A 26,686-nucleotide genomic window follows, 5' to 3' on the forward strand; every position below is an offset into this window, starting at 1 on the left:
AAATGGAGTAGCCTAGATGATTGGAGAGTAGGCGGTGGAGAGAGAGTGGGGAGAGGAGGAGGAGGAGGAGGGTTGGGGGTAGGTGAGTGACAGACAAGGTGTGTGTGTGTGTGTGTGTGGTGGGGTGTGGTGGGTTGATGTCCACCCCTCTGCCTCGTATGCCCTGTAGACCCCACCACTGCCTCTCAAACCCTCGCAGGTTTACTTGCTGCTTACAGGTAATCATGTAGCTGTCGGCTTCATTAACACCCCCCCCTCCCACCCCTCTCCTTTTTCGTTGGTAGGATTTAAATGAGCAGTCACCCTGACTTTTTTTCTCTCCCCTTTTCTGGCTTTCAGTGAAGTTCCTGTCGTGTTCTCCCAGTCACATCCCCTGCATCACAAAAGCAAGGCCTTTGTAAGCCCCATCACCTTGCTGCTCAGATGGCTGTGTCAAAGTGCTTTACTTGGTGCTAATTGCCTCTCCACTCAGGCGCTCTGCCAAAAACTGAAGTAACGCACAGTCAAAGTGCCACATATGCTTTCCGATGAAGTGAGTTGTCCAGACACAGCAACAACAACGACAAAAAAGAAACACAAATGTCCAGCACTCTGTGTTTTGTTTGCGGCCTAGTTATGAGGTCCTTGTGTTGTCCAGTCCCACGTTACTGTAATTGAAAGGCCAAGCGAAAGGCCTCGACTCAACACACTGCAGTAGCACCCGCCCCCAGAGAAAAACGTGAGCGCTGGGGTCTAGTTGGCCGTAATGAAATGCCCGTAATCTCTCATTTCCTCCGTGTGGCTAGACAGTCCGTGTGGTCACTGGTCAGAGAGACCAAGTTCATATTGCACTTCGCTTACAGCACCTTCAGAGTGGAGAGTGAGAGCTGTTTTATGAGCTTTGTTCACACCCATCCATCCTTTCGCTTGTTTATATGAGCTACTGGCGGTTGTCCTGACAATAAGTCATTGTGTATATATACAGTATGTCTTTGTGCTGTAGGCTGGCCTTTGAAGGGGAGCCGGCCTCTCCGACGTTTCCGTTCAGCTTTTGAAGTTTTTTTTTTTTCTCCAAGTATTTTCAGGAGTCTGTGTAGAGTGTGAAGGGTTCATGCACCTCTGCTTCGCTGCGGGCGGAGAGCGTGTGTGTGTGTGTGTGTGTGTGTGTGTGTGTGTGTGTGTGTGTGTACACGCCTGGCCGGGGCCTTTGATGTTTAATTGAAGTTGTTATTCGGCATCAAATGTCACGCCGGCTGCCGCTCCAGGTGTGGATCTGATTCTAATTGAAAAGTAATGCTGCCCTGCGCACACTCCGCTCTCTCATCCTCGGGCGCTGCGTTCACACTCAACCCAGCCAGCCAGCCAGCCAGCCGCCTCCTCTCTCCTCTATCTCCTCTTAGCACGTGCTCGCCTGGGGTGATGTCTGATCCCTGACCTCGACTGGGTTTTCGGTTTTCGGTCTGGGTGTTGTGTCTGAGTAAGTGTCCTGGTGCTAACCTCTAATATATCTTTCTCTCTCTCTCTCTCTCTCTCTCTCTCTCTCTCTCTCTCTCTCCTCTCTCTCTCTCTCTCTCTCTCTCTCTCTCTCTCTCTCTCTCTCTCTCTCTCTCGCAGTGTGAGGAGGCGTGTGTATCCCATGTTGCACTAGTGTCGGTGTGCAATGCTGGCCTGTCTGCCAGGGCCAGGTGACCTCTCCTCCAGCTTCTCTCCCACACGCAGATGAACACTGGACTTCAGAAATGTAAGTGTTGCCCCGGCGAAAAACACAAAACCTTTCATCCAGTTTTGCCCCAGCACTTCAGCCTTTACCCCTTCATTGAGTGTGCTAGCTGGCATGGGTGCACCAGCTGGCCACAGTCACCTCATCTTAACCCCACAGATAGCTGCAGTGACCTCCAACTCACTTGACCAGCACCCACTCAAACACTTGGCATGCCGGGCCGCTGTTGTCCATGCTCCTGCTCCTGATGGATGCCTTCCGGCCCTAAATGTCTCTCCCACCCACTTGAGGTTTCTATGGCTGCAGCCAGCGCTGTGTTGAATGACTCTCGGCTCCGGACAGCCAGGGGAGAAAAAAAGAAAGCTCCCCAGGAGACTGGAGTGGCCTCTCAACGCTTCGGCATTCTGCAGCCTCCGCTTGCACAAACCAGGCTTGTTTACTTCCTGCAGCTCATCCGGGCCCCTGAAATGTAATTTTTCGGTGTGGGTGTGGGTGTGGGTGTGGGTGTGTGTGTGTGGCTAAGCTAAATAGCCCTTGACAGATCTCTACTTAAAGAAAAAAAAAAAAAAAACAGCTTGTCACTCACTGGCCTAAACGCAGTGCAGTCATCATCATCATCATCCTCCTCCTCCTCCTCCGCCCGGCGTTCGGGCCCCGCAGGACTCCAAAGGAAGCTGAGTGGAGGGAAAACAGGAGTCGCTTGTTCTTAACACACCACCGTACAACTCGCATTTGGCCCCATTAGTGGGGAAATGGGGAGAGAGTGGCTGTGCTAATAACTCACATGGGAGCGCTGCCTGTGTGCCGAGCTCAGGTGGGGGGGGCCTCGCGCTCGCCTCCCGGGGGGGTGGGGGGGGGGTGGCGTGTTGGTGATAATGAGGAGCCAATCTCGTTAGGAGGAGAAGAAAGACAGACGAGGGGACGGTGAGCAGCCAACGCACTCTGTCCGTGCACACTTAACCGACCGAGCAGCAAACCTGCACACTGAAATCTCTTGCGTCTGTACGCTCATATGCAGGTGCACACACACTCACTCACTCACATGGGCACACACACACATACACATATTCACTTGCACATACACATACACACACACTCACTCACTCACATGGGCGCACACACACATACACATATTCACTTGCACATACACATACACACTCACTCACTCACTCACTCACTCACTCACTCACATGCGCACACACGCACATATTCACATTCACATGCACACACTCAGTGTTGTTACGCCTAGACACTTTTAGTAAACAGGGGCTGTGCAGAAACGATCTACTGTGACACTCTCAATCTCCGCTCAAGGACTGTTAAGGTGACTCTGATTGAGACGTTTTTAGATGCACATCTCCCGGCTGTCAGTGCACGTGTGAGCCAACGAGATGCACCAGAGTTCATCCACTCCTCCTAAACAGATACAATCAGTCCATTACGGTTCCTCCTCTTCGTCTTGATCCCAGAGGAACCGAGATTTCTCAAGGGTTTTCCTCATAGTGGAATTCAAGTCAGTTTGACCCACTTTTATTGTGTTTTTCATAAAACAGTCTCCCTCTGTGCATCTCTCTCTCTCTCTCTCTCTCTCTCTCTCTCTCTCTCTCTCTCTCTCTCTCTCTCTCTCTCTCTCTCGTCGCCCTCCCCCTCCCCTCCTGCCTATGTGCCTCATCAGGACTGTAATTTCAGAATCACTGTAATCAGACCAACCCCAGGAGCAGCCATTATGGGGAAAGGCAGGCTCTTTCAGTGCCTTTGCGTTGCGTCAAAGACCGTAGGCTTCATCATGTGTCTCGACCCCCCCCTCGCTCCATCTCCACCCAGAGAGTGCATCAGCGCAAAGCTCATATGTGAGGCGTTTCCATCTGATGTGCCCACCCCTTTTTGTTCAGACATGTACTTGGTGTGCGCATCGCTCGCTGGCTGGCTGGCTGGCTGGCTGGCTTTCTCCCGAGGGGAGCAGTCCGGCTCGTTTCTATTCATTTGTCTTTCCACATATCTGAGGCTCGGCGCGGCTCCGCTCCGCAGACAGTCAGCCTTTCTCCTTTTCATCCTCTCTTAAAAGCTTTTTTTTTTTTTTCCTCGGAGAGGGAGCAAAGCTGAACGTAAACAAAAGCCAAAGCCACTTAGCATCAGTTTCTGTGCGGCAATTTGCGAGGCTCTGAGGTTCTGAGTGAGGTTTCACCCGCTTTCCCATCATCCTTTCCATCCATCCATTCAGTCTCTCTCTCTCTCTCTCTCTTTTTGTTTTCTGAGGCCCGTCTGGAAAGTCGCCTCAATGCCAGCAGTGCTCCCGTGACAGCTGGGGCAGCGATAGGCCTCTTGACGGGTTTGATTGGCTGCTCGGACGGTGCGGTTTTGTGCTCATCGTCAGCCAACATGGCTGCCACCTTGGCCCAGTCCCATAGGCCTGTCAGGCTGCTCTCATGGCCAGGAGTTAAATGAGGCTCTTCTCTCTCTCGTCCCTCACTCCTGGCCGGCCAGCCAGCCAGCGCACATACCCAGAGCTCTGATACTGCCCAGGCAACCACTTATCATTTCAGCATCACAGCAAGCAGGGTAGGAAAGAATATGTTTTACAGGGTGATTTTGCCATCACTAACTGAATGTATCAGTACTGTGTAATAATACCTAACCCATACTGTTATTTGCTGAAACATTAGTACATAAGTAAATAAGCTTATTTAAACCATGTTATATGTAGGAATAGTAACTATACTGGTTTGCAATATACATATACAACATGGTGTGCAGTGCACTTTGATTACACTCACAGATTTTTCTTTTTTCATGAAATAAATAGATGAACATCAATCATTTACAGGCATTGTTTGTTATATTGTTACAACAAACAATGCAATGAAGTATACAATGCAGTAGCCAGTATATAAATACATTGTTGCATTTGTATACTGGCTAAGCATATGATGTAAAACCAAACGATGTATCAGGACTCATGAAATATTTATGGAATGTATCCATTGACAAATTATGTCATTTTAGTATTGCCGTCATTGTATGTTGGTTGTGCAGTCTTGAACATGAATTTTTCTAACATTCAGCTACCAACTTGTGCTATACTTCTGCTACCAACTTGTGCTATACTTCTGCTACCAACTTGTGCTATACTTCTGCTACCAACTTGTGCTATACTTCTGCTACCAACTTGTGCTATACTTCTGCTACCAACTTGTGCTATACTTCTGCTACCAACTTGTGCTATACTTCTGCTACCAACTTGTGCTATACTTCTGCTACCAACTTGTGCTATACTTCAGCTACCAACTTGTGCTATACTTCTGCTACCAACTTGTGCTATACTTCAGCTACCAACTTGTGCTATACTTCTGCTACCAACTTGTGCTATACTTCTGAGGCACTAAAATGCTGAGTAAGCCCCGTCCGTCTGCATGGTTTGTGTTCAGATGAGCCTCCACACGAGGTGGTAAATAGTGACCCTGTATATGTGCCTGTCTGGCAGTGCCAGCTGAAGAGGCTCCGATCTCGCCTGGGTGTCCGGGGGAGGCGTCCTGGCTGCTGTTTGGAGGGAGGCTGCAGCTTCGCTTCAGTCAGAGTGGCGCACAGTAACTGCTCCTCATCTGGAGGCTTGCTGGAGTGCGGTGCGGCGTGGCGCAGCACGTGGCTCATCTGTCTCTGGGCTATCGATACATGGCCGAGAGAGAAGCTTCAAATCTCCGGGGCGCGATTTGTCACTATGACTGAGAGCTAATCTAACGAGAGAGAGAGAGAGAGGGAGAGAGAGAGAGAGAGATTCTGTCCTCCTTTCCCCCCACCACGTGTTGTCTCCTCCTCTCGCCCTACTCATCCACCCACCCACCCCTCCACTTCTGTCCTTCCTCCGCTCTCTCTCTTTTTCTGTCTCTCTCTCTATCTCTCCGGTTGAGTGTTAAGAGTGGAGACACAGCGGTAGCCAGAGGAAATTGTCTGAATTTGGAACTGAAAATTGTCCTCCAGCACACCTTTTGGGGGTTTTAGCAGGATGCCTTTTCCATCTCTTGTATGCCACCCCCCAACACACACACACACACACACACACACACACACACACACACACACACACACACACACACACACACACACACACACACACACACACACACACACACACCTTCCTCTCTCCATGGTAATAGAGATCTGTGAGACTAATCATTTGAAAGTTTAGAGGTAATGCTCATCTTTCAGCCAATGTCATGTCATTCCCAATTGGCGCAAACAGTCCTGTGTCAGAGTAGGAAGCCAGAGTGGGCCACTGCTAGGCCTCTGTATCCTCTTACAGAACTCTAATGACTCTATCGCCACAGGACCAACACACAAGTGTCTGGGGAGAGTTTCTGTTTCTCTTCAACTGAGGTGTAACACTATTCTTTGCCTCTTACATGTCCTGCATCTTATACCCAGCTAATACACATTCATCTCCCCTCATTAGGCGTGGCCTAGACGTTACAGATAGCATTTTTATATTCAGCATTCTGTGTATATTGGCTCAGTGTTTAAAAAAAAAAAAAAAAAACTGTAGCCTACTCAGTTAAATAAAAAAAACTCCTTGTTCTGTTTCATAGATGGTTTGTACCCCAAACAGAAGTAAAATGGTGAAACGAAGCCCGTAGCCCTGGTAGTGCTAATTAGCCCGAGCTGACAGTGCAGTGTTGCGGCTGTGTTCTCCCCATTAGCAGGCTAATTAAAGCCGAGGCCGACCGGCCCCAGTTTGCCCACCTCTGCACATCTGAAGGGAGCAAACAAGCCGCTCATTTCCTCCAACTCTCCATCCCTCATCTGATGGCAGGACTGGCTGGTTGGCACGCGGAGTTCACAAGAGGTGCTGTGACGGCATGTGTCCTCTCTCAACCATCTGTTTAAAAAATTAACTATTCAGGCCTTTTTTTGTGTTCGAGCTAGAACAGGAAAAGGTTACAAAGGAAGAGAGGAAGAACAGGAGAAGGAGAGGAAGAACAGGAGAAGGAGAGGGAGGAGAGGAAGAACAGGAGAAGGAGAGGAAGAACAGGAGAAGGAGAGGAAGAACAGGAGAAGGAGAGGGAGGAGAGGTAGAACAGGAGAAGGAGAGGGAGGAGAGGAAGAACAGGAGAAGGAGAGGGAGGAGAGGAAGAACAGGAGAAGGAGAGGAAGAACAGGAGAAGGAGAGGGAGGAGAGGAAGAACAGGAGAAGGAGAGGTAGAACAGGAGAAGGAGAGGGAGGAGAGGAAGAACAGGAGAAGGAGAGGGAGGAGAGGAAGAACAGGAGAAGGAGAGGGAGAACAGGAGAGGGAGGGAGTAAGTAATTAGAGGTGAGCCGCTCATTTGTGTGTGTGTGTGTGTGTGTGCGTGCGCGACTGCGCGTGTGTGTGCACTTTGTGTGTGTGTGCACTTTTGCATGCATCATTAGAAAGACGCCATGGTTACCATTGCGCCCACTTCTCAGCACAATAGTGTCCCTTTGACTCGGGCCCCGTCACGGTGGCCTTGGTTCCCGCTCCTGGAGCGCGTGGAGCGGCTGGGCCGAGGCGGAGTGAGCCGGGTGGTATGCAAATGAATGTAAATGACCCTGGGGGTGCGGAGGAGCAGCGGGGGGTAAGGCCGGGGAAGTGCAGGTGGCTTGACATCAGACACCCTGCCCAGCCAGCGCCCACTCTGGGCTTATAAAAGCAGCTGGTGATTCAGCACAGAGACGGCAGTTTTCAGAGTCCTCAGCCTTTTGTTATTCTCACACTTCTTTTTTCTGTTTCTCAGTCGCTTGCTTCCTTATCCACTGTAGTAGGGGTGGGGTGGTGTACTGTTGCAGATTTCAAGGGACTTCCTAGAGTGATGCAAATATAATGATTTCATAACAGGAAATTCTCTCAGCCAAGGAATTATTGATAGGGCTAAGTCTACAGTAGATTCACAATATTGTCAATGAAATTATATTTTATGTTGTATAAAGTATTTATTGGTTTCACATTTCACAAATTATTGTAGCCTAGAACTGTACAAAATGTATAAAAAAAAAAAAAGATCATTTTTGTTATAGTCTGCTTCACATTTGTTTTATGTTTATTTGTGAAATGTGTCTGTTACATTCATTACTTTCCAACTACTTACAGCTGTCTGGCCCTCATTTAGACTGAAATTGGGTAACTGATCAGCTTTCTCCGTTTTACATGTGGTAGTCTACAACCCAGGTGTGGCGCCCCCAAGTTGTAACAGCTGGAATGACTTTTATAGAGGGTGCACCATAGGCTTTTTCACACACAGAGTATACACACAAATTATGTAATCAGTTGACCAACATTGTCCTAAATTATGTGTAAATGCGTGTCGTCATGGCATGTAAAGTCTTGCACCCTCCCATGAAATGCATCTGGACACTCCAAGCTTTCTCCTAGGCATACATACTTTCACACAGGCTGCTGACCTGTCATATTTGCACAGTTTGTTTCCAGAGAGAGAGACGGAGAGAGAGAGAGATAGAGAAGAGGGAGAGAGATGCGGATCACATTCTCTCCTGGCCCAAAGGCATAAAATGGCTCAGTGTCACACTGTATTTTCATGCCCACATTAGATCCCTTAGATCCTAAAATGTAGACTTTAATCTTTGGAACTGGGATAAAGTTTTATTTATTTTAAATACTCTCATTGGTCTAAGTAATGTAACATTGTATACTCAGTGCTATGGAATCAGGTTAGTTTGTAACAATCAGCCCTTTACGTCCTTTTTAAACAGATGTGTTACTATAAACGCACAAGGGGTTCTTGGGAATGAAAGTAGTAATTGACAATAACAAAACACTTCAATACTGTCACAAATACTTTTTGCCTTATTACACAAACACATATGCATAAGAGCAGGTATACTGCCGTTAATAAAGCACACAGCAACCAACAAATATTCAGACGGCGCTGAACAAACAAGAAAAGACGCACCAAACAGTTGAATTGAATGACTTGCTTAGCGCAGTATATTATTATTGCACCAATTATCCCGTGCAACCACACAATACTTGAACCCCCCCCCCTTTCTCTCAGTCCACAAAATTAAACTAAAAGTCCAAACTAAAGGAAAACTTCAGGTCTTTCCCAGGATCGTGCTATAGTCTTTATATTCCAACCAGGAAACAGGTAGGCCGCGAAAATAATCCTCTGTCGGAACGCAGCGAAAAATAAATAATCCACAACAAAAAAGGCAAAAGGTCAAGCGCTGATTCAGTGGTATACCACGCCAAAAAATACTCAAACGAGATAGATCTCACCAGATCCGTTGAACGTCGGGCAAAGTTAACACGCGAAGTTGAAGTTTGGGGTCCGGGCACGTCCTCTTGCTGGAGACGCGCGTATGAGTTACAGTCTATGCAGTTGCACAATGTTCTCTCCTCTCCTCCATTAAAGCAGTCTCTTAAGACGTGTTTGAAGAGCTCTCAAACCCAAGGGAACTAGCTTTATATCTATGTAGCTGCAGCAAACAATACTGGCACCACGCATTCAAACACCCCTGCACTTGCTGAATCTCTCCACGGACCCCCCAAACACCCGACGCACCCACCTAAGTAAGCTTGTATGCGTGGTCATAGCAATCGCGGACGGCCGAGGCCTTAAAGAGACACCCCACATTCTTACCAAAACCACAGTGGACAATACATATATTACACAGATATACATATGAATATCATTCTTCATACATAAACATTATATGAAATCAAGGTAATGTTCTGTGCAATAATAAATGTAAAGGAACACTTAAATTAATGTGACGGTGTCACAAGTTTTCAAACAAATCAAGAACGTTGTCCACGGATGTGCATCCAGGGTGCAGCTGTAAAAGGTCTAAGCCAGGGGTCGGCAAGCTTTTTTGCCTGGAGAGCCACTTTTACCAAATTATTATTTTTTTTAATCTCAGAAGAGCCACATAAAGAAGGTTACAAGGAAAAGTTTGGATATTTAACGTACAGTTACTTTCATTCAACAGAGGATTTTTTAATACATTTTCTACTAGTTTTAAAAGTAATGTGCAAGTAACTTGAAATGTAAAGTGGAATGACAGCAGTATAGGCCTTAGGCTTCCCATGTAGGCTAAACACCACCCCCTTATTTTCCCAGTGTCCTTTGGTATGCAAAGTAACATCATAGTTCACAACACAAAACTCGATTTTCATTGACATGTCATTGGCGAAATTGAACATTAGGCCTAGCAGAGATTAGATTGGGTGATGCCTTGGAGTCTGGCTGGCTCATATTCAGGGAGGTGAAGTTGAGAAGAATTGAGGCTGTCATCATTTAAGGGCAACTCCACGCAAAACTGTATATCCATAACGCCAACTAAATAGCCTACCATGGCATTGTGTTGGCGTTATGGATGTCACGGTTTTGCGCGGAATTGCCCTTACACATGAGCGCAGGTTTGTCTTTATATTTTTCATATGTGAGAAAGATTTCTCATATGCAAGTGGAATAGGGTCAACACAGCAATAGCCCAAGCTACTGACTCGTTTCAGTGTGCGATATAACGGGCAGTTCATTTCGCGTTTTCAGAATCAGTCTTCGGATGGAAACTTTCCCATTTCAGCCCGCTTGTGTCGCGCTCGCAAGCTGTGGTCGCTGACGTTTCCTTTTTGACATTTTCCTTATCTAGCCTACAGCAAGCGCAAACATCAACAATAACGATTAAAGACAAGTGTTCTCGTTGACTGAAATGGAGGGAAATCTGTGATTTTGTTTGATATTGACACGGCAACGAACCGCGAATGTAACAATATTGTGCAGGCTGTTACGGAGTCAAGTGAGGTGGGAAGTTATATAAATTACTCAGATAGACCTACAAACTAAAATAAAATACATTTTAATTAAATCGGCCTAGGCCTACTCATTATTATTTTCAAAAGTTGAGCCGCATCAGAGGGATCAAAGAGCCTCATGCGGCTCCGGAGCCGCGGGTTGCCGACCCCTGGTCTATTCTGTTTGCCTGTGAGGAAGGAGAGAGTCAGGCCCCAATATGACACACAAGCTCCTTATGATCCCTTAAGTTGCAAACTGCAGTTACAATGAGCACAACATTGCAGCAAAAATCAGACAGTCCTATGTGACTTTTCAGTTGCAGATTGACACTAAATGACTAATCCTCTGGTCTCAGTGTCTGAATTATATGCAGTCATTTACAAGAAAAAGAGTATTCAAGGGGGTAAGAGACTCACCTTAAGTGAACTGATTTTGAAGTACTTAAAAGCATCCTCAGTCCTGCATTACAGTTTTTCATTTTAGCCTTGGGACATTGAGCTCAAAGACCAGGCTAAGCTATGTGTCCCATAGAAGTTCAAACAACTTGACCATTTGCTTTCATCATCAGGATGCTCAACCTAAAGGAATCACTCTGTACACAAAGCCAGGCTCAGCAAAGCTCGGTTGCCATGTGAGCCAGGGATTGATCTAGTAAGAGATCTGTGTGGACAGAAAAGGGCATCTTGCGTTTCCCAGTGACCGGAGTGCCTGTCTGAGAGTCGCTGAGATGGGGATGCATGTCCAAGATGGGCCGCTGCCATGGCTGCATCACTCCTGACCACCTCACTGCAACGGCACCTGGCCTTTCCCCTTATCTAAGCCTCCCCCAGCACATCTAGACGGATTAATCACATTGATTTGTTCACCATGCTGGAAAAATGGTGGTATGGTGATTTTAAATGTCCCATAATCACCGGCACATGAAGGACTAACCGAGATGAAAGGGCTTGAAATACAAAAAAAAAATATCAAGGCAGGGTCTGCCAGACGGCGATCAGGCCTGGTCTAAATAACCCAGAGGTGTGTGTGTGTGTGTGTGTGTGTGTGTGTTGGCTCTGCCAGACGGCGATCAGGCCTGGTCTAAATAACCCAGAGGCACATGTAATCCCTCTGTGTGAAAGCTACTCACAGAGAGGCAGTGGCTGCGTGAGTGTGTGTCTGTGTGCAGAGAGGTGGTGTATTTGTGTGTGTGTGTGTGTGTGTGCGTGCAGAGGTGGATTATTTGTGTGTGTGTGCAGAGAGGTGGTGTATTTCAAATACACCACCCTCTGCACACACACACACACACACAAATACAGTATTTGTGTGTGTGTGCAGAGAGGTGTTGTATTTGTGTGTGTGCAGAGAGGTGGTGTATTTGTGTGTTTTTGTGTGTGCAGGGAGGTGGTGTATTTGTGTGTTTTTGTGTGTGCAGGGAGGTGGTGTATTTGTGTGTGTGTGCTGAGAGGCGGTGTATTTGTGTGTGTGTGTGTGTGTGTGTGTGCGCAGAGAGGTGGTGTATTTGTGTGTGTGCAGAGAGGTGGTGTATTTGTGTGTGTGCAGAGAGGTGGTGTATTTGTGTGTTTTTGTGTGTGCAGAGAGGTGGTGTATTTGTGTGTGTGTGTGCAGAGAGGTGGTGTGTGTGTGTGTGTGTGTGTGTGTGTGTGTGTGTGTGTGTGTGTGTGTGTGTGTGTGTGTGTCTGCAGAGAGGTGGTGTGTGTGTGTGTGCAGAGAGGTGGTGTATCTGTGTGTGTGCAGAGAGGTGGTGTGTGTGTGTGTGTGTGTGTGTGTGCAGAGGTGGTGTATGTGTGTGTGTCTGCAGAGAGGTGGTGTGTGTGTGTGTGTGTGTGCAGAGAGGTGGTGTATCTGTGTGTGTGCAGAGGTGGTGTGTGTGTGTGTGTGTGTGTGTGTGTGTGTGCGCAGAGAGGTGGTGTGTGTGTGTGTGTGTGTGCAGAGAGGTGGTGTATCTGTGTGTGTGCAGAGGTGGTGTGTGTGTGTGTGTGTGTGTGTGTGCGCAGAGAGGTGGTGTATCTGTGTGTGTGCAGAGGTGGTGTGTGTGTATGTGTGTGTGTGTGTGTGTGTGTGTGTGTGATGTCTTGTCTGCTGTCACACTGAAGCGGTCTCCACCTGAGACCAGACAAGGCTCCAGCAGCCTGTTGGGGAGCAGCTGAAGTGTGGCCCTGAATGCTTATTTACTCCTTACTGGGTGGAAGTGTTTGTGTTAACGCATAAAGGGCTTGAGGGCTGGTGTCAAAGTGTTGGCTTTTGTTTCGTGGGGTGACTGATTTTCTTACATACTGAAATGCAAGATGCTTCAATGTATTGTTAGGATTTGGGATGAATCGTTGTAGTCAGTTATTACAGCATAAATGCATACCATAGATATTAAGGGCAATTCCATGCAAAAATGTCACATCCATAACGCAAACACAATGCCATGGTATTTAGTTGGTGTTATGGACGTGACAGTTTTGTGTGGAATTGCCCTTAAATAGTTTTGTACCTCTATCAAAAAGTATGTATCTAAAGAGTGGCCTCTTTCTGCTCATTAATGTTCTTGTTTGATAATGTTTTTCTTTCTCTCTCTCTCTCTCTCTCTCTCTCTCTCTCTCTCTCTCTCTCTCTCTCTCTCTCTCTCTCTCTCTCTCTCTCTCTCTCTCTGCTGTCCTGCTCTCTCTCTCTCTCTCTCTCTCTCTCTCTGCTGTCCTGCTCTCTCTGTACCTTTATCTCCTCTCTCAGGGGACACTACACAGAGGATGAGATCTGCTCAGTATCCAACCCCCGCGGAATTGGATGCTTATGCTAAGAAGGTAGCCAACAATCCACTGACCATCAAGATCTTCCCCAACAGCGTCAAGGTCCCCCAGAGGAACCACGTGCGCCGCACTGTCAACGGCCTGGACACGTCAGGCCCACGCTACAGCCCGTACCCGCCCTCCCAGGCCAGTGGCAAGACCGGCCTCCTCGCCATCGTCAAGGTACCCGTCGTCAAGGGCATCGTCAAGGACTTTGCCGGCAGCCGGGCTCGCCTGCACCCGGAGGTCATCATGAACGCCGCCCCACGAGGGCCGTACGCGGCCACCTCCGCCTCGGCTAGCACTTTAAACCTGCACCACCCGCCACCAGGCCTGCAGAGGGCGCCACAGCAGCAGTCGTCTCAGCAGCAGCAGCAGCAGCAGCAGCCGGCAGGGCTGTCACACCCACAGACTCTCCAGCCTCACCCCCAGCAGGGCCCTGCACCACACCAAGCCCTCAGGCACCCTTCCGCCATGCCCCAGCACGCCCAGGGCCCCATGCCCCAGCCACAGACTCTCTCCCACCCCAACATCCTGGGCCACCCAGGCCAGGGGCCCCCTGCTGGTCTGCTCCAACAGCAACAGCAACAACAACATCAACAACAACAACATCAACAACAACAGCAGCAACAACAGCAACAACAACAACAACATCAACAACAACAGCAGCAGCCGCCGCCACAGCAGCAGCAGCAGCACCTTCATCAACCCCCGCCCGGCCTGCAGCCCACGGGCGGCCGGAAAATGCCCGACTCAGACGCTCCGCCGAACGTGACCGTCTCTACCTCAACCATTCCGCTGTCCATGGCCGGCGGGCTGCACCAGGGCCGGCAGCCCGACCTGAGCAGCATCGTGCACCAGATCAGCCAGTTCTGCCAGGCGCGGGCGCAGGCCGCCGGGGCCACCTCCATGTGCGAGGGCCAGATCGCCAACCCCAGCCCCATCAGCCGCAACCTCCTCATCAGCGCCAGCTCCCGCGTCTCCATGCTCAACAACAACAACAACAACCACCCCCACCACCAACACCATCAACAACACCAACATCCCCACCAACACCACCCCCACCACCACCACCCGGGTGCCCCCCCGGGGCTCATGCACCCCTCCTGCATCATGACGCCCATGGACAAAGCAGGCCCTCAGGGCCCCGTCGGGGCAGTGCACCCTCCCAACATGGCAGCCAACAACCGGATGTCTGTGTACCACAGTGACATGAAGCCACACCAACAGCACCTCCAGCAGCAGCAGCAGCAGCAGCAGCAAGGTCAGCCACCACCCCAGCAGCAGCAGCAGCAGCAGCAGCAGCAACATAACCACCATCAGCAGCAGCTGCGGTCGTGGAATCAGCACCAGCTGGCCCACCTGCAGCACATGCCGGAGGGCGGCGGTCACCCTTGCAAGCACCCGCCCCGGGACCCTGGCTTCCCCTGCAAGGGGAGCTACCCGTCGGAGATGTGCGGGGGCCAGCACTACTCCTTCAAGTCCCTGGTGGACAAGCCTACGCCCTCGCCGCCCGTCATGAACAACCACAACAACAACGGCATGCCACCGGGGGCCTTGGGGCCACACTACACCAACGGCCACTACTTCCATCATCATCAACAACAGCAGCAGCAGCAGCAGCAGCAGCAGGCGGTGTGGAGCAGCATCCTCCCCACACCCAACAGCGACAGCTCCGGGTCGCAGGACCTGGCCGTGCCATTCCACGGGGTGTCGGGTGCCGCCAACGCTGCCGCCGCCGCTGCCGCTGCTGCAGCCGCCTCCGCCGCCACAGCCATCGACTGCGGGGGGGTTCACTACCGGCCGGGGGTGGGGGGCTCCTCCTCCTCGTCCGCCTCCTCCTCTGGCCAGACTAATCTGATGCAAACGGCGGATTACTTGGGCGGGGGGGACTTCCAGACGCCCTGCTTCCGAGATCAGAATCTCGGGCTGATGGGAAAGATGCACAGGCCTCCTGCCCTGGGCAGGCCAGTCCCAGAGGCCCATGGCCAGCACCCAGGGTACAGATAAGCTAGAGCCAAGTCTCCACTGCAGTTAGCCAACACATACATACACCTTCTGTTAGTCTTAAAAAAGAGGAAGAAAGAAGGAAAAAAGATTTAAAAACACAAGTTAAAAAGAAGAAGAGTACAGTTAATAATGAATTAAAATAACAACTTAACTTTAAAAAAGAATACAAATACATTTAACAAGAGCAGTGTTTTCCATTATTTTATTGTCAATCTTGCAAGTGATCAATTTTTCTTTTCAGTTCTGTCTATCTGTTTTAATTTACCAGGCACCTTAGTGAAGTGTTGTTATGTTGCATTCCCCTCCATTATGTTCCTCAAATCCTTGCCGTATTGCTCTGTGCCTGAATTTGAAGTACATTCGAGATATTTTTACTTCAACTTTATATGAGCGGTGTCTCCTGAAACGGCAGACTGAATGCTGATGTTTTACGTTTGAGGAATATGATGTGTCAGAGTCTAAGATATGTTATGAATCCACATCAGGATTTCCTCTCCGTTTGAAGTTTACATATCTCACCTGTCTGGACATCAAGAATAGACACTCTTGATGTTCGCTCCCTGCCTATAGCTCCCCTTCAACTGAAGAAGCCTTTCCTTTAGTTATCTGGTCTGTGCAAGAAAATGTCAGTCATTGCACAGCTTGAATTGAATGAAGGGGCAGGCATGAAAAGGCCACATTTTTTAAAATTACAATTTTCTTTTTAATCATGTATTTGAGAGATGGAACAGCTTGAATCAGGTCCATGCTGGGTCATCTCAGTGAAGCGCTAATTCATCAGAATGTTTGAGCTAGCTGATTTTTTTTTGTTTTTAAATCATATTTAACATATTTATCCAGCAGGGAATCAACGTGGGAGTGCTTAGTTTTTTGCTCAGAATGCTGCAACAAAATACAAATAAAATAAAATTCAGGTGTTCAGGTTCCTGTCACAACTCCCCAATGCCAACAGACATGGCAGTATGACTGTGGATATGTTTTCTTTTCCATTTGCAAAAATGACAGTGAAAAACACCTTGTCATAAAACCCTTAGAGGTTGAAGTCCGATGATATATTGAGGAATTGGTTTTTTCATGGGGTGCCATTTGTACTTGTTTTGTTAGAAAAAAATACTTGAATGAGATGTAAGCAAAGCATATACATAACTACTGAGTGTGCGTTACGTGATTGTTACTAACTTTATCTAGAACCTAACCATGAACCAAATACGCTCAATTTATTGTTTGTTCCACAAGTTGTTATTTTACACAAGTTATTTTAGTTTGCTACTGATTCTTCTCTGATATGTGCTTGAAGACACCAAATTGATCACTTGCAAGATTGCTTGTGGGTAAAATGAAAAGGACTTTTTAAGTTAAAAAGTGAAACAGCAAATGCATTGTTTATTTTATTGTACACTGGCTTATCTACTATACTACTGTAACTTTGAAAAAGTGTACTGATTGTGTTTGATTAGTGTATGAATGTTGATCTGAAACTGAAGTGTGTGTGTGCGTGTGTGTGTGCGCGTGCGTGCGTGTGCGTGCGTGCTTGCTTGCGTGCTTGTGTGTGCGTGTGTGTGTGCGTGTGTGCCTGTATGTGGGTAGAGTGGATCCACTAACGCCCACACTGTGTTTGCCTCCCTCCAAGACAGCCCTGAAAAAGCCTTAAGTATTTTGGTCCTTGGACTTTCCTTTGAAAACAAGCATGGTTATACTGAAACCTATAATGATAATGATTATGAAGACAACATAGAATATAAATGAACAGCAGTCGTTTTCTTTTTCTTTTTATTAATTGACGCTTTTGTTGAATAGAAAAAAAGCAATTCTTTAGAATTTCTTTGTAATGAAAAGAAAACAAAAAGCTGAATAATATTTTATTGTAATTATGTTTTATAGCTGTATGTAGTTGTCTGGGCTGTAACAGATCTTTTTATTCCAAGATTCAAAGCTTCAGTTTTGCAATTTGTGACTATTTATAATTATGAACTTGATTTTCTTGTTATTTAAATCTTTTTTTTCTTTGTTTTGTTCCTTTTGCTGTTGCTGTGAAATGGAGGAAGGCCCAATCTCAAGCCTTTCTCATACGTGTCACTCTGTGGCTGTACGACTGACATGGAAAGCAAAGTGTGAGAAAGTTGTGCTACTCTTTTTGTAATATTGTAATAATAAAATAAAGTTCTAATTTATGCTTTCAGAATGTCCCCTGTCCATGTTTGCTTTTATATATTCTCAGCCAGCCTTTGTTTCTGTACTTGTCTTGTGACACATGATCGATCCTCCTGCTAAGCTAAAAAATCTAAACATTTGGACACTAGTTGAATTAGTATAACATCAGGTGTTTAAAAGTATTAATTATATTTAAGGGGTTGGTTTTCTTCCTAAACATCTTGAACATTACTCAACTCAACTCTGTGAAATTTGACTTCAATTTAAAAACTTCACTTTGAGAGCAGCAGGGGGCACTGCTGTACACATCTTGAGAAATTATTCATCCCACCATTTCCAAATTCAGGAGAGATATCCCATTTATTGGATGTGTAACTGATATGTTACACCATTATGCATGCATTGAATAATGAGTTTAATGAAACAAGCTAACTTTATTTGATGTTCCAACATTTAGCAGTTGAAGTGAAAACGCTTGGTGAGAGTCCCATTTCCGGAGTAAATGTGTCGGCCTACCCAGATGCAGTCTCTCTTTCAGGACATTTGGGCTCTAAGAAGCCCTTGGCTCTAAAGTGGCATCATGTAGTCATTTATTATATTTATTAAAAGAAGCTGAAAAAAACCAAGACAAAACCAAGTAAGTACAAGTACTCCTGCTGTGTGTTCCAACAAATGATGTGGATCTCTGATCAGGGTCCAGACTGTATGGATTTAATCAGAAGTTATTGTAATTATCTGGCATGTTACTGTTGTATTTGAAGGCTTTAACGTGGACAAAATGCCCAATCTTAGCAGCTCTCATTATTTTTGTATAAAGTGAGAGAGAAATGGATTGTTTCTAAAGCCAGTATTAAAGAACAAAATATTTCAGTTGCATACTCACAGATGTTGCACCAAGTTGTCACTCTGTCCCTAGCCTATAGGACCAGTGTTAGTGCACACCATATCAAAACCTACAATAAGATCTGTTCAATAAACTGAACTGAACTCCACCTTGAATGAGAACTTTAATTTAGGCATCCTGAAGAAAACAGCTCCCAATAGTGTCTGCCTTCTCTGGCCTCTTCAGAGGCCTGTAGAGTGCTAAATATATAAGCACATCCTACAAATTTACCATCTTAGCACTGTTGACACCTTGTTTTCTAGCATATAGCTTACAGTTGAGGTGTTTGTAACTACATAGCGATGCTAGAGATGTGGCCTGTGCTACAAAACTATCGACCTCTGTAGCAAAAGTTAATGTACAGCCCTGACAGTGGACCAGCATCAGCAGGACCCTTGGTGACCTCAGCCAGAGTTCCACTGGGCTGACGCCCAATCTTTCTCCGCTCACACTAGGTCAGTGGTCCCCAAACTGTTTCTTCCGAGGGCCAGCTCACTATGCCTGGCTCTAAGAGAGGGCCAGAGACTCGGAGTATATCAGTAACCATAAATAGCTTAGTGCTGTGAACAACAACAGTCTACCTTAGTTGAATATTCCATTACATTTAATCATTGGCTACTGCAATTTAATACCATTGTTAGCTGTGTTTATATTGCCATCATACCATGTAAAATGTAGCTCAAATGAAATAATACTAATAAAAATACTTTAGCATTCCCAAAAGTATATTTTATTTAAAACAGCTGAAGTTGTGAACAAGCAATATCCTACAAATAATTTAAAGTTCTCAAACTATGAGAGTTTTATGAAGTGCTGGCAAAAACATCTGAAATGACTACCATTCTAACTTTCCCTCACCTGATGAGAACTTTGTGAATTTGTATGAACATTTAAAGAGTGAATAAAAAATAGAACTAATTATTATAATAATTATTATCCCAGAAAGTCCCAGAAATATGACTTGAATAGAAGTTAGTTAGTTATTAACAATTCGTTGATAAACTTTTAGAATACTTTGAGCACTGATGCAGTCAGCATAGGCCTCTTACATTGTTTGCAGGTAGGTTCATTCCGTTTTCTATGGCAAACGCGAAACAACGCCAAAACAACCACCAGTGGACAAAAAGAGTATTACATGTGTATTGTTCTCGCCATAGAGAATGAATGGGGGAAATTGCAGAGGTTATAGTTTGACGATGTCGTACTCCCGTGCGGGCCAGATGCTATATACCACAGACATGTTTTGGGGGCCCACCCAAAATGAGGTGGCGGGCCGTAGTTTGGGGACCACTGCACTAGGTCTTGTTCACCTGGACCTGAGAAGAACCTGCAAAAAAGGATTGTTAGATTGATTGTAGGCTATGTATCAAGTTACAGCAGGTGAAAGCATGCTTCAGATATCACCATGAACCTACTTGTCATTGCATCAGGAGAGCTTTGACATTCAGTACCAAGGGAATGGATTGGAGGAAGATTTGCAGGAGCTGATGTCCTGATTTGGCCACGAGTTTTTGCTATTTCTTGTTAGTTTGTGTACCAGTGAGTCAGTGACGACTCAAAAGATGGATCTTGAGTAGAGGGTAGAACAGAGGGCACTTTCAGACCAAAACTCTCGAATAAGATCCTTATAAACATTGTAGTAAATCACATCCTGAGGATAACTTTCACCACATGTGATGCCAACAACTGGAGCTCAGACAGTATTTTCTGAATCAGCACTTTGGACAGATCCAGTATATTACCTGGAAGTCTGTCCATGTATGTGCTAATGTCCTCGTGTAAGCTGTTAACTCTCTTCAGGAGTCGAATAGCCTGCCTACTAAAGCGTGCTCCCTAGACCTAGGAAATCCTGCAGCTTTGCACCACAGATTGGGCAAGTTGCATTCATTAACTTTGCACCGTCTGCCGCTGATTGAAATTGAACACACAGCAGGGATGCCCCAGTCTGGTTCTGAGTGGTAGTAGAGTCTGGTGGTGCACAGTGGGGTTTGATGATGTGATGAAGATGGAGCATGCAGCCATGTCTGACAGGGGTGATTGGTGCTGTTGGACTCAGGTTGGTCTGGTCTGTGATGTAAAATATGCTAAGTAGCCGTATTGATTCTGCTACCCTCAGAACATATTGAGATGCCTGAATTTGCTTCAAATATATGATATCATTAGATCATAGCTGATAAAAGCATAAACTGTTAAATTTGTGTCTCCACTCATAAGATGCTCCATCTTCAACTGCCTTTTTTGCCTTCAAAAATGATAAATTCTGACAGGATTTCATTTTTGTATTGCTTGTCCACTCTTATCCCTGGTTATACACATTAGTTGTTTCTTCCAAACCTTAGCATAGAGTACAACATGCCTAAAATTGGTATCAAGCCCTGGATGGCATGCACATAATACAGCTACGGTGGCCTGTCCTGAAGTATCTGAGTAGATTGTATGAGGTGTGATATATGTCATGCTAATATTCTAACTAGTAAAACCTGTGTAAATGATTTGTTCATAATTAAATTATTATTAGTAATTATTATATTATGCCATGATTAATAAGCAGTCCTCCCATGTACCCAGTCTACCTTATGAAAGACACAAGTGGAATGTGCAGTGATATTCATTGTGAAGATCATAGGGCATCCATGAGATCAAACACTATTTATCAGTGACTGACCAAGGTGGCAGTATAACAATGTAGACTACTACCTAGAGCGGGGTACTCCCAATGACACTGGAAATTCCCTTGCAAACAGTGGGACTTTCTCAGGCAGTAAAATTCAGTCTGACTCAGTGGTAACGCTTTTATTTAGGTGTGCTCCATGATGAAAAAAATAAAGTGAGCGTATATAATGTTTCAATCCATTGTTTCATATAGCATACAGAGGGTTAAGAAAAACAAATAAAATAGCACACATCTTGAATTCAATCTACATGACTACACCATCATAAAATTAAATCAGGTCTAAGGTGTAAGTCTTTTCAAAGGTCTAAGTCTTTTCAAAATCTATTTTATCAACTTTCTGTTTATTTTACATCAGATTCTGGTTATTTTGCAGTGCAGCTCAATACATACATCCTTTAACAGTATATGGCTTGGACCCTTCAATTGTGCTGTTAAAAAAAAACGGCAGTACAGCATAGCATTATCATTGGCATTTTGTATACAAGTTTAAACTTGTTAGCACGCTGGTCCAACAGTTGACAGCTCTTATGTGCTTTCTGCACTCTACGTGGCGCACATCAACAGTGTGTATATGAAATGGAACCTATTTATCCTCCATTACATTTGCGGTAGGTGACAAACTTTGCTCCCGCTTTCACTCCCAGGTCTCCCAGGCACTGATCTGTCATCACAGGCTTGCCATTGAAGGCCAGGTTCATGTCCTTCCATTCTGGTCCTCCCTCTCTGCTGAGCTGCGTCTGCAGTTGGACAATTGTATCTGTGCTCTTCACCACCAGATGAACTGCCTTGCCATTGGAGCCGTTCATGACAGTGACTGTAAAGGGACCAGGGGAGGACGAACACGCCCTTATGACCCCCAGGTAGGCATGAGTGGCATGTTTTAAGGCAGGATGGTGCTCAACAGGGCTGGGTGGTGCAGCCGGAGTGCAAGCAGGGTTACATGCCTGGTGCACAGATGGCTATTGAGAGAAAGAGAGAGAAAGTAAAAGTGAAAGTGTGCTTATTTTAAACTGCGCAGTTAGTAAAAACCTATTCATGCATTAAAGCACAGGAGTTTTGAACATTCTAACAGAAGATTCAGTTCCGCAACAATATAAGGTTCTAAACTTCCCTGTTGAATTCAATGAACCCAGATATTCTTTAGAACATTACAATTCCAAGGGTTAACAAAAAAGTATTCTTACCTGGATTGTGCACAAATTTTGTGGAGCACACTGATGATGGAATGGTTCATATAATCCCCAGAAAATGTCAGTTCCAGAAATGAGAAGAAAAGACAGAGAAAGAAAAAAAAGAGGAAGAAGATCATCCAGTATGACTCTCAACAGAATTCATTTTCACAACAAAAACCACATTTAACATCTCTGTGCACTATGCTTTAAATGTATATCATAAGAGTTTCTTGATTCAGTGGAAAGTCAGTTATAAGCCAAAAAGGAAAAACCTACCTACCAACTCGTATATGGATAAATTATTATCTTAAAACATGCTTTGTTTTCCTTTGCAAATCATACAGCTTAACATGTATTCACTTCACTTCACTTGATGTAACTTCAGCAAAGTGTAAACATGGACACTTACATTTCATTATTGTGATGCACTAAATTCAATGATAAATTGGCATGAGAAAATCTTACCGTTAATGTCGCCATGGTTGATAAAAATCTTCTCAAAAGCAGGAGTCTGCACACTTCTAGATTCTTTATAGAATGGGATGTGCACAATGACTCTTTCTAACTGAACTGTTATACTGTTAGAAATCCCTTATATGCTGTTCATCAGGAAAGCACCTAACTAACCAGAGGCCCATCCTTTTCTCCTCCTCCTGTCACCGTGTTTTGGCACTGTTTCTGACCTGTTGATATGTGTTGATATGGTCTGATTTACGGGAAATGGACCATACACAATCACATGCTCATGTGTGGCTGGTGGAGGTAAGCAAAAGCAATGTTGTAGCAAGATGATCCTTGTTGGTGGATGACCTTTTACAGAATAATACAAATGCACCAAGAGGAAGTCCTGCATAAAAAATCTTTCATAAAAAGTAGGTTACCTAAGTCATACCTGTGGTGTAAAGGTTTGGACCTTCTCACTGACATGATATATTATATGACATCATTTGATTATCATTGCTGAAGCATCGGAGTAAGCGGCATATAACTGCTGTACTAGTTGCCAGAGATTAGATTGAACTACTTTATATTCAGTTTTATATGCATTCTTAACTAGTAAATTATTTCTTCATAATTAATTATTAATTATTATTATATTAAGTCATGAGTGATGCTATGAGCAGTGCTCCCATGTGCCCAGTCTATACCTAATATGGAAAACAATAGTGGAAAGTTCAGTGGTATTTATTTATAAAATTGTTTGCATCTTGAATCTACACATACAGTAGGATACATCATAAATTCAGGTCTAACTCTTATCAAATTGGTTACATTTCCTCATGAACTAACAAACTATTATTATGAAATTATTTCCACAGCACAGCAAAGCACAGCAGGCTGGTCCGACCACATATATGAAATGGAACCTATTTAGCCACCATTACATTTGCGGTAGTTGACAAACTTTGCTCCAGCTTTAACTTCCAGGTCGCCCAGACACCGATCTGTCATCACAGGCTTGCCATTGAAGACCAGGTTCATGTCACTCCATTCAGGCCCTCCCTCTCTGCTGAGCTGTGTCTGCAGTTGGACAATGGTGTCCATATTCTTCACCGAAAGCTGAACCTCATTGCCACTGGAGCCGTTCATGACAGTGACTGTAAAGGGACCAGGAGAGGATGAAGATGCCCTTATGACCCCCAGGTAGGCATGAGTGGTGTGCTTTAAGGCGGGATGGTGCTCAACAGGGCTGGGTGGTGCAGCCGGAGTGGAAGCAGGTTTTGATACCTGGCACACAGATGCCTATTGAGAGAGATAGAAAGTAAAAGTGAAACTGTTATTTTAGACTGTGCAGTTAGTAAACACCTTCATTAACAAATACATGTGCATTTTGTAAATCCTTAACTGGAATGTCATTTGTGGAGCACACTGATGAGGGAATGGTTGATCATTTATATTGGCAGTTCCAGAAATTATAAGAAAAGACAGAGAAACAATAAAAGAGGAGGAGAAGAGCAAAATTACTCTCAACAGGCACGTGCACACAGACATCAAAGGGGGCTTGAGTCCCTGCCCTTTACTTCCAGGAGAAAAGGTGCACTTTTTTCTGATGTGCTTTTAAAAATAATGAAAATCCTCTTTGAACACAGAAACACAGATTACCTCATAAAAAATATTGATTGAACAAAAACAACTAAATGAAATGTGGGAAGATTAGGCTTTGTTGTTGTTGTGTTGGTGATGGTGCCCTCTCCCCCTCCCTCCCTACACGTATCCTGTGCAACGGTGAGTAGCCTACACAAGCAGAGTCAGACAGGCAGCACCTCCCAAGTGCCCAGCCATGTTGTGGTGGTGTTACTTGGCTCGTGTGGAGGTGAGTGGTGATGAATGGATGACTAAACTACCAGTGCCTCGGGTTTACAGCTACTCAACTACTCAAGACAAAATCACGAGAAGCTTATAAGGAGACATTAATTGGGATTAATCAAACTTGAATGTTGAATCTTGGTCTTTACTCTTTACACTGCTGTGTAAAGTCCCGGATTACTGCTCCCCTCTCCATTTTTGGCAGACTGTCTGATTGTCACGTAGGCCTACAGTAATCTTCTGGTTTTTCCATGTCTCTGTTTCCATCCGCAACTGCAATCTGCTCAACTTGTTTCACATACTGTACGTTGCCTGACAGTCACGTACATCACTCTCAGACAATCTACAGACAATCTTTCCCATATGTGAAAGAGGGGAATCTATAATAGCTAAACCTTTGTGCCTCAGTCAACAGATTCATATACATTTTTTGAGTATTAAACATTTGCATGCGTGTGAGGGTATTTTGATTAATCATTACGTCAGAGATTACTGATTACTGTATTACCCATGAAATGGAAAATCCATTCATTTTTCCATTTTAAAAATATGGGAAGTGTCTTTTTTCACTTAAGCCTCCGGTCTCTTCAGAATGACTGCATGTCCCTGCTCTCAACAGAATTCATTTTCAGAACAAAAAACATATTTCACATCTCTGTTCACTATGCTCTAAATTTATGTCATAAGAGTTTCTTCATTCAGTGGAAAGTCAGTTATATGCCAAACAGAAAACATTCCTACCAACTCATAAATTGAATAATTATCTTAAAACATTTATCCACTTCAGTATAAGGGGCTCACTTGTGCTTCAGCGTGGTTGGTGCTCACAGAACAGGACGCAGAAGTCAAAAGAGGAGACCCAAGGTCCAACTACGACCAAGGAGCAGGACCGGAGCACACACCGCTTTAAGTGATTTTTATTAGTGCAAACCGACTAACGTTGTTTGAATCTTTAAAAGTGAGTCTGCACACTCTAAACACTTCTAGACTCTTAATGTAATGTGATGTGCACAATGACTTTCTTTAGTCTTTGTGTTATAGAACTGTTAGACGAAACTGAAAAGAAATGAAATACTGTTCATCAAGGAAAGCAACTAACCACAAGCCCATCCTTTTCCCCTTCTGTCACTGTGCTTTGCACTGTTTCTGATATGTTTTGATATGGTTTGATTTACAGGAAATGGGCCATGTGCAATCACATGTGTCTGGAGGAGGTAAGCAAAAGCAATGTTGTAGCCTGCATATGGTCCTTGTTGTCCTTCTTTGTTGTAGCCTGCAAATGATCCTTATACAAATGCACCACAACAACAGAAAGTCCTACATAAAAAACCTTTCATAAAAAGTATCTAAGTTATAGCTGTAGTGTAAAAGTGAAAGTACTAGTTTGGACCATCTCACTGACACATTATTTGATTATCATTGCTGAAGCATTAGTGTCAGCAGCAACTGTCATAGCTGCCAAAGATTAGATTGAACTACTTTATATTCAGTGTTATATACATTCTAACTAGTAAATTATTTCTTCATAATGAAAGTATTATTAATTATAATTATATTAAAGGGACACCAGTCAACTTTTTCGTGTTAATTAATCATCTTCGTAAGTCGGTATATGGTTAAATGACTCATTACAGGGCGAATGAAGACTCTCTCGCCTGCCCCTACTGCCTGTAGGAAGAATATCCCGCTTGCAAGTTCGGTGTATCCTACCCGCCAACCTTCAGTCTCACAGTCTCAGACATCGCGAGAAGCAGGATCTGTTTACATCCTGCATCCCCAGCACAGAGGCAGGCTAACGAAACGCTAGCGATTGTTGCAAACGTGTGTATAATGGCAGAGCCGGCGAAGAAGCAACAAAAACCCTTGACTGAAAACGCAAAGAAAAGGAAAAGAGCTTCAGACCGAGCGAGGGCTTGCACCTGTATCGACACGTACAGACGCTAGGGGGAGCTTTGTAGAGAAAAAGCATCAGGCTTGCCTGAGTGATGCTAGCAGTCATGTACCCAGTCTTACCATATGGAAAACAATAGTGGAAAGTGCACATTGGGAAGATCGCAGGGCATCCATGAGATCAAACACTATTACTCAGAGAATATAGACCATAAGACTCTTATTTTTTCATTATTATATGTGCCCTCTTATTTACTTATTTACTTACTTTTTTGTTTACTTGAATGTTATGTTTGTCTGTGGACCTAAATTGGTAAAATATGTCTTGTCTTCACCGTGGGATAGTGAGAAACGTAATTTCGA

The 26,686-nt window shown here is 45.0% G+C and overlaps 1 protein-coding gene across 1 annotated transcript in view; it reads left to right on the forward strand.

The window, feature by feature from the left end:
- fam222ba (family with sequence similarity 222 member Ba) overlaps positions 1–17,425 on the forward strand; it is a 36,869-nt gene extending 19,444 nt beyond the window's left edge. Inside the window, 3 exon segments of the mRNA XM_042091167.1 lie at positions 1,594–1,673; positions 1,676–1,720; positions 13,181–17,425. Of these exon segments, the coding sequence (XP_041947101.1) occupies positions 1,640–1,673; positions 1,676–1,720; positions 13,181–15,246 (2,145 nt within the window). The 5' untranslated portion in view covers positions 1,594–1,639 and the 3' untranslated portion in view covers positions 15,247–17,425.
- The last annotated feature ends 9,261 nt before the right edge of the window (positions 17,426–26,686 follow it).

The sequence above is a fragment of the Alosa sapidissima genome, chromosome 5 (assembly GCF_018492685.1).
Source record: "Alosa sapidissima isolate fAloSap1 chromosome 5, fAloSap1.pri, whole genome shotgun sequence".
Classification (NCBI taxonomy): Eukaryota; Metazoa; Chordata; class Actinopteri; order Clupeiformes; family Clupeidae; genus Alosa; species Alosa sapidissima.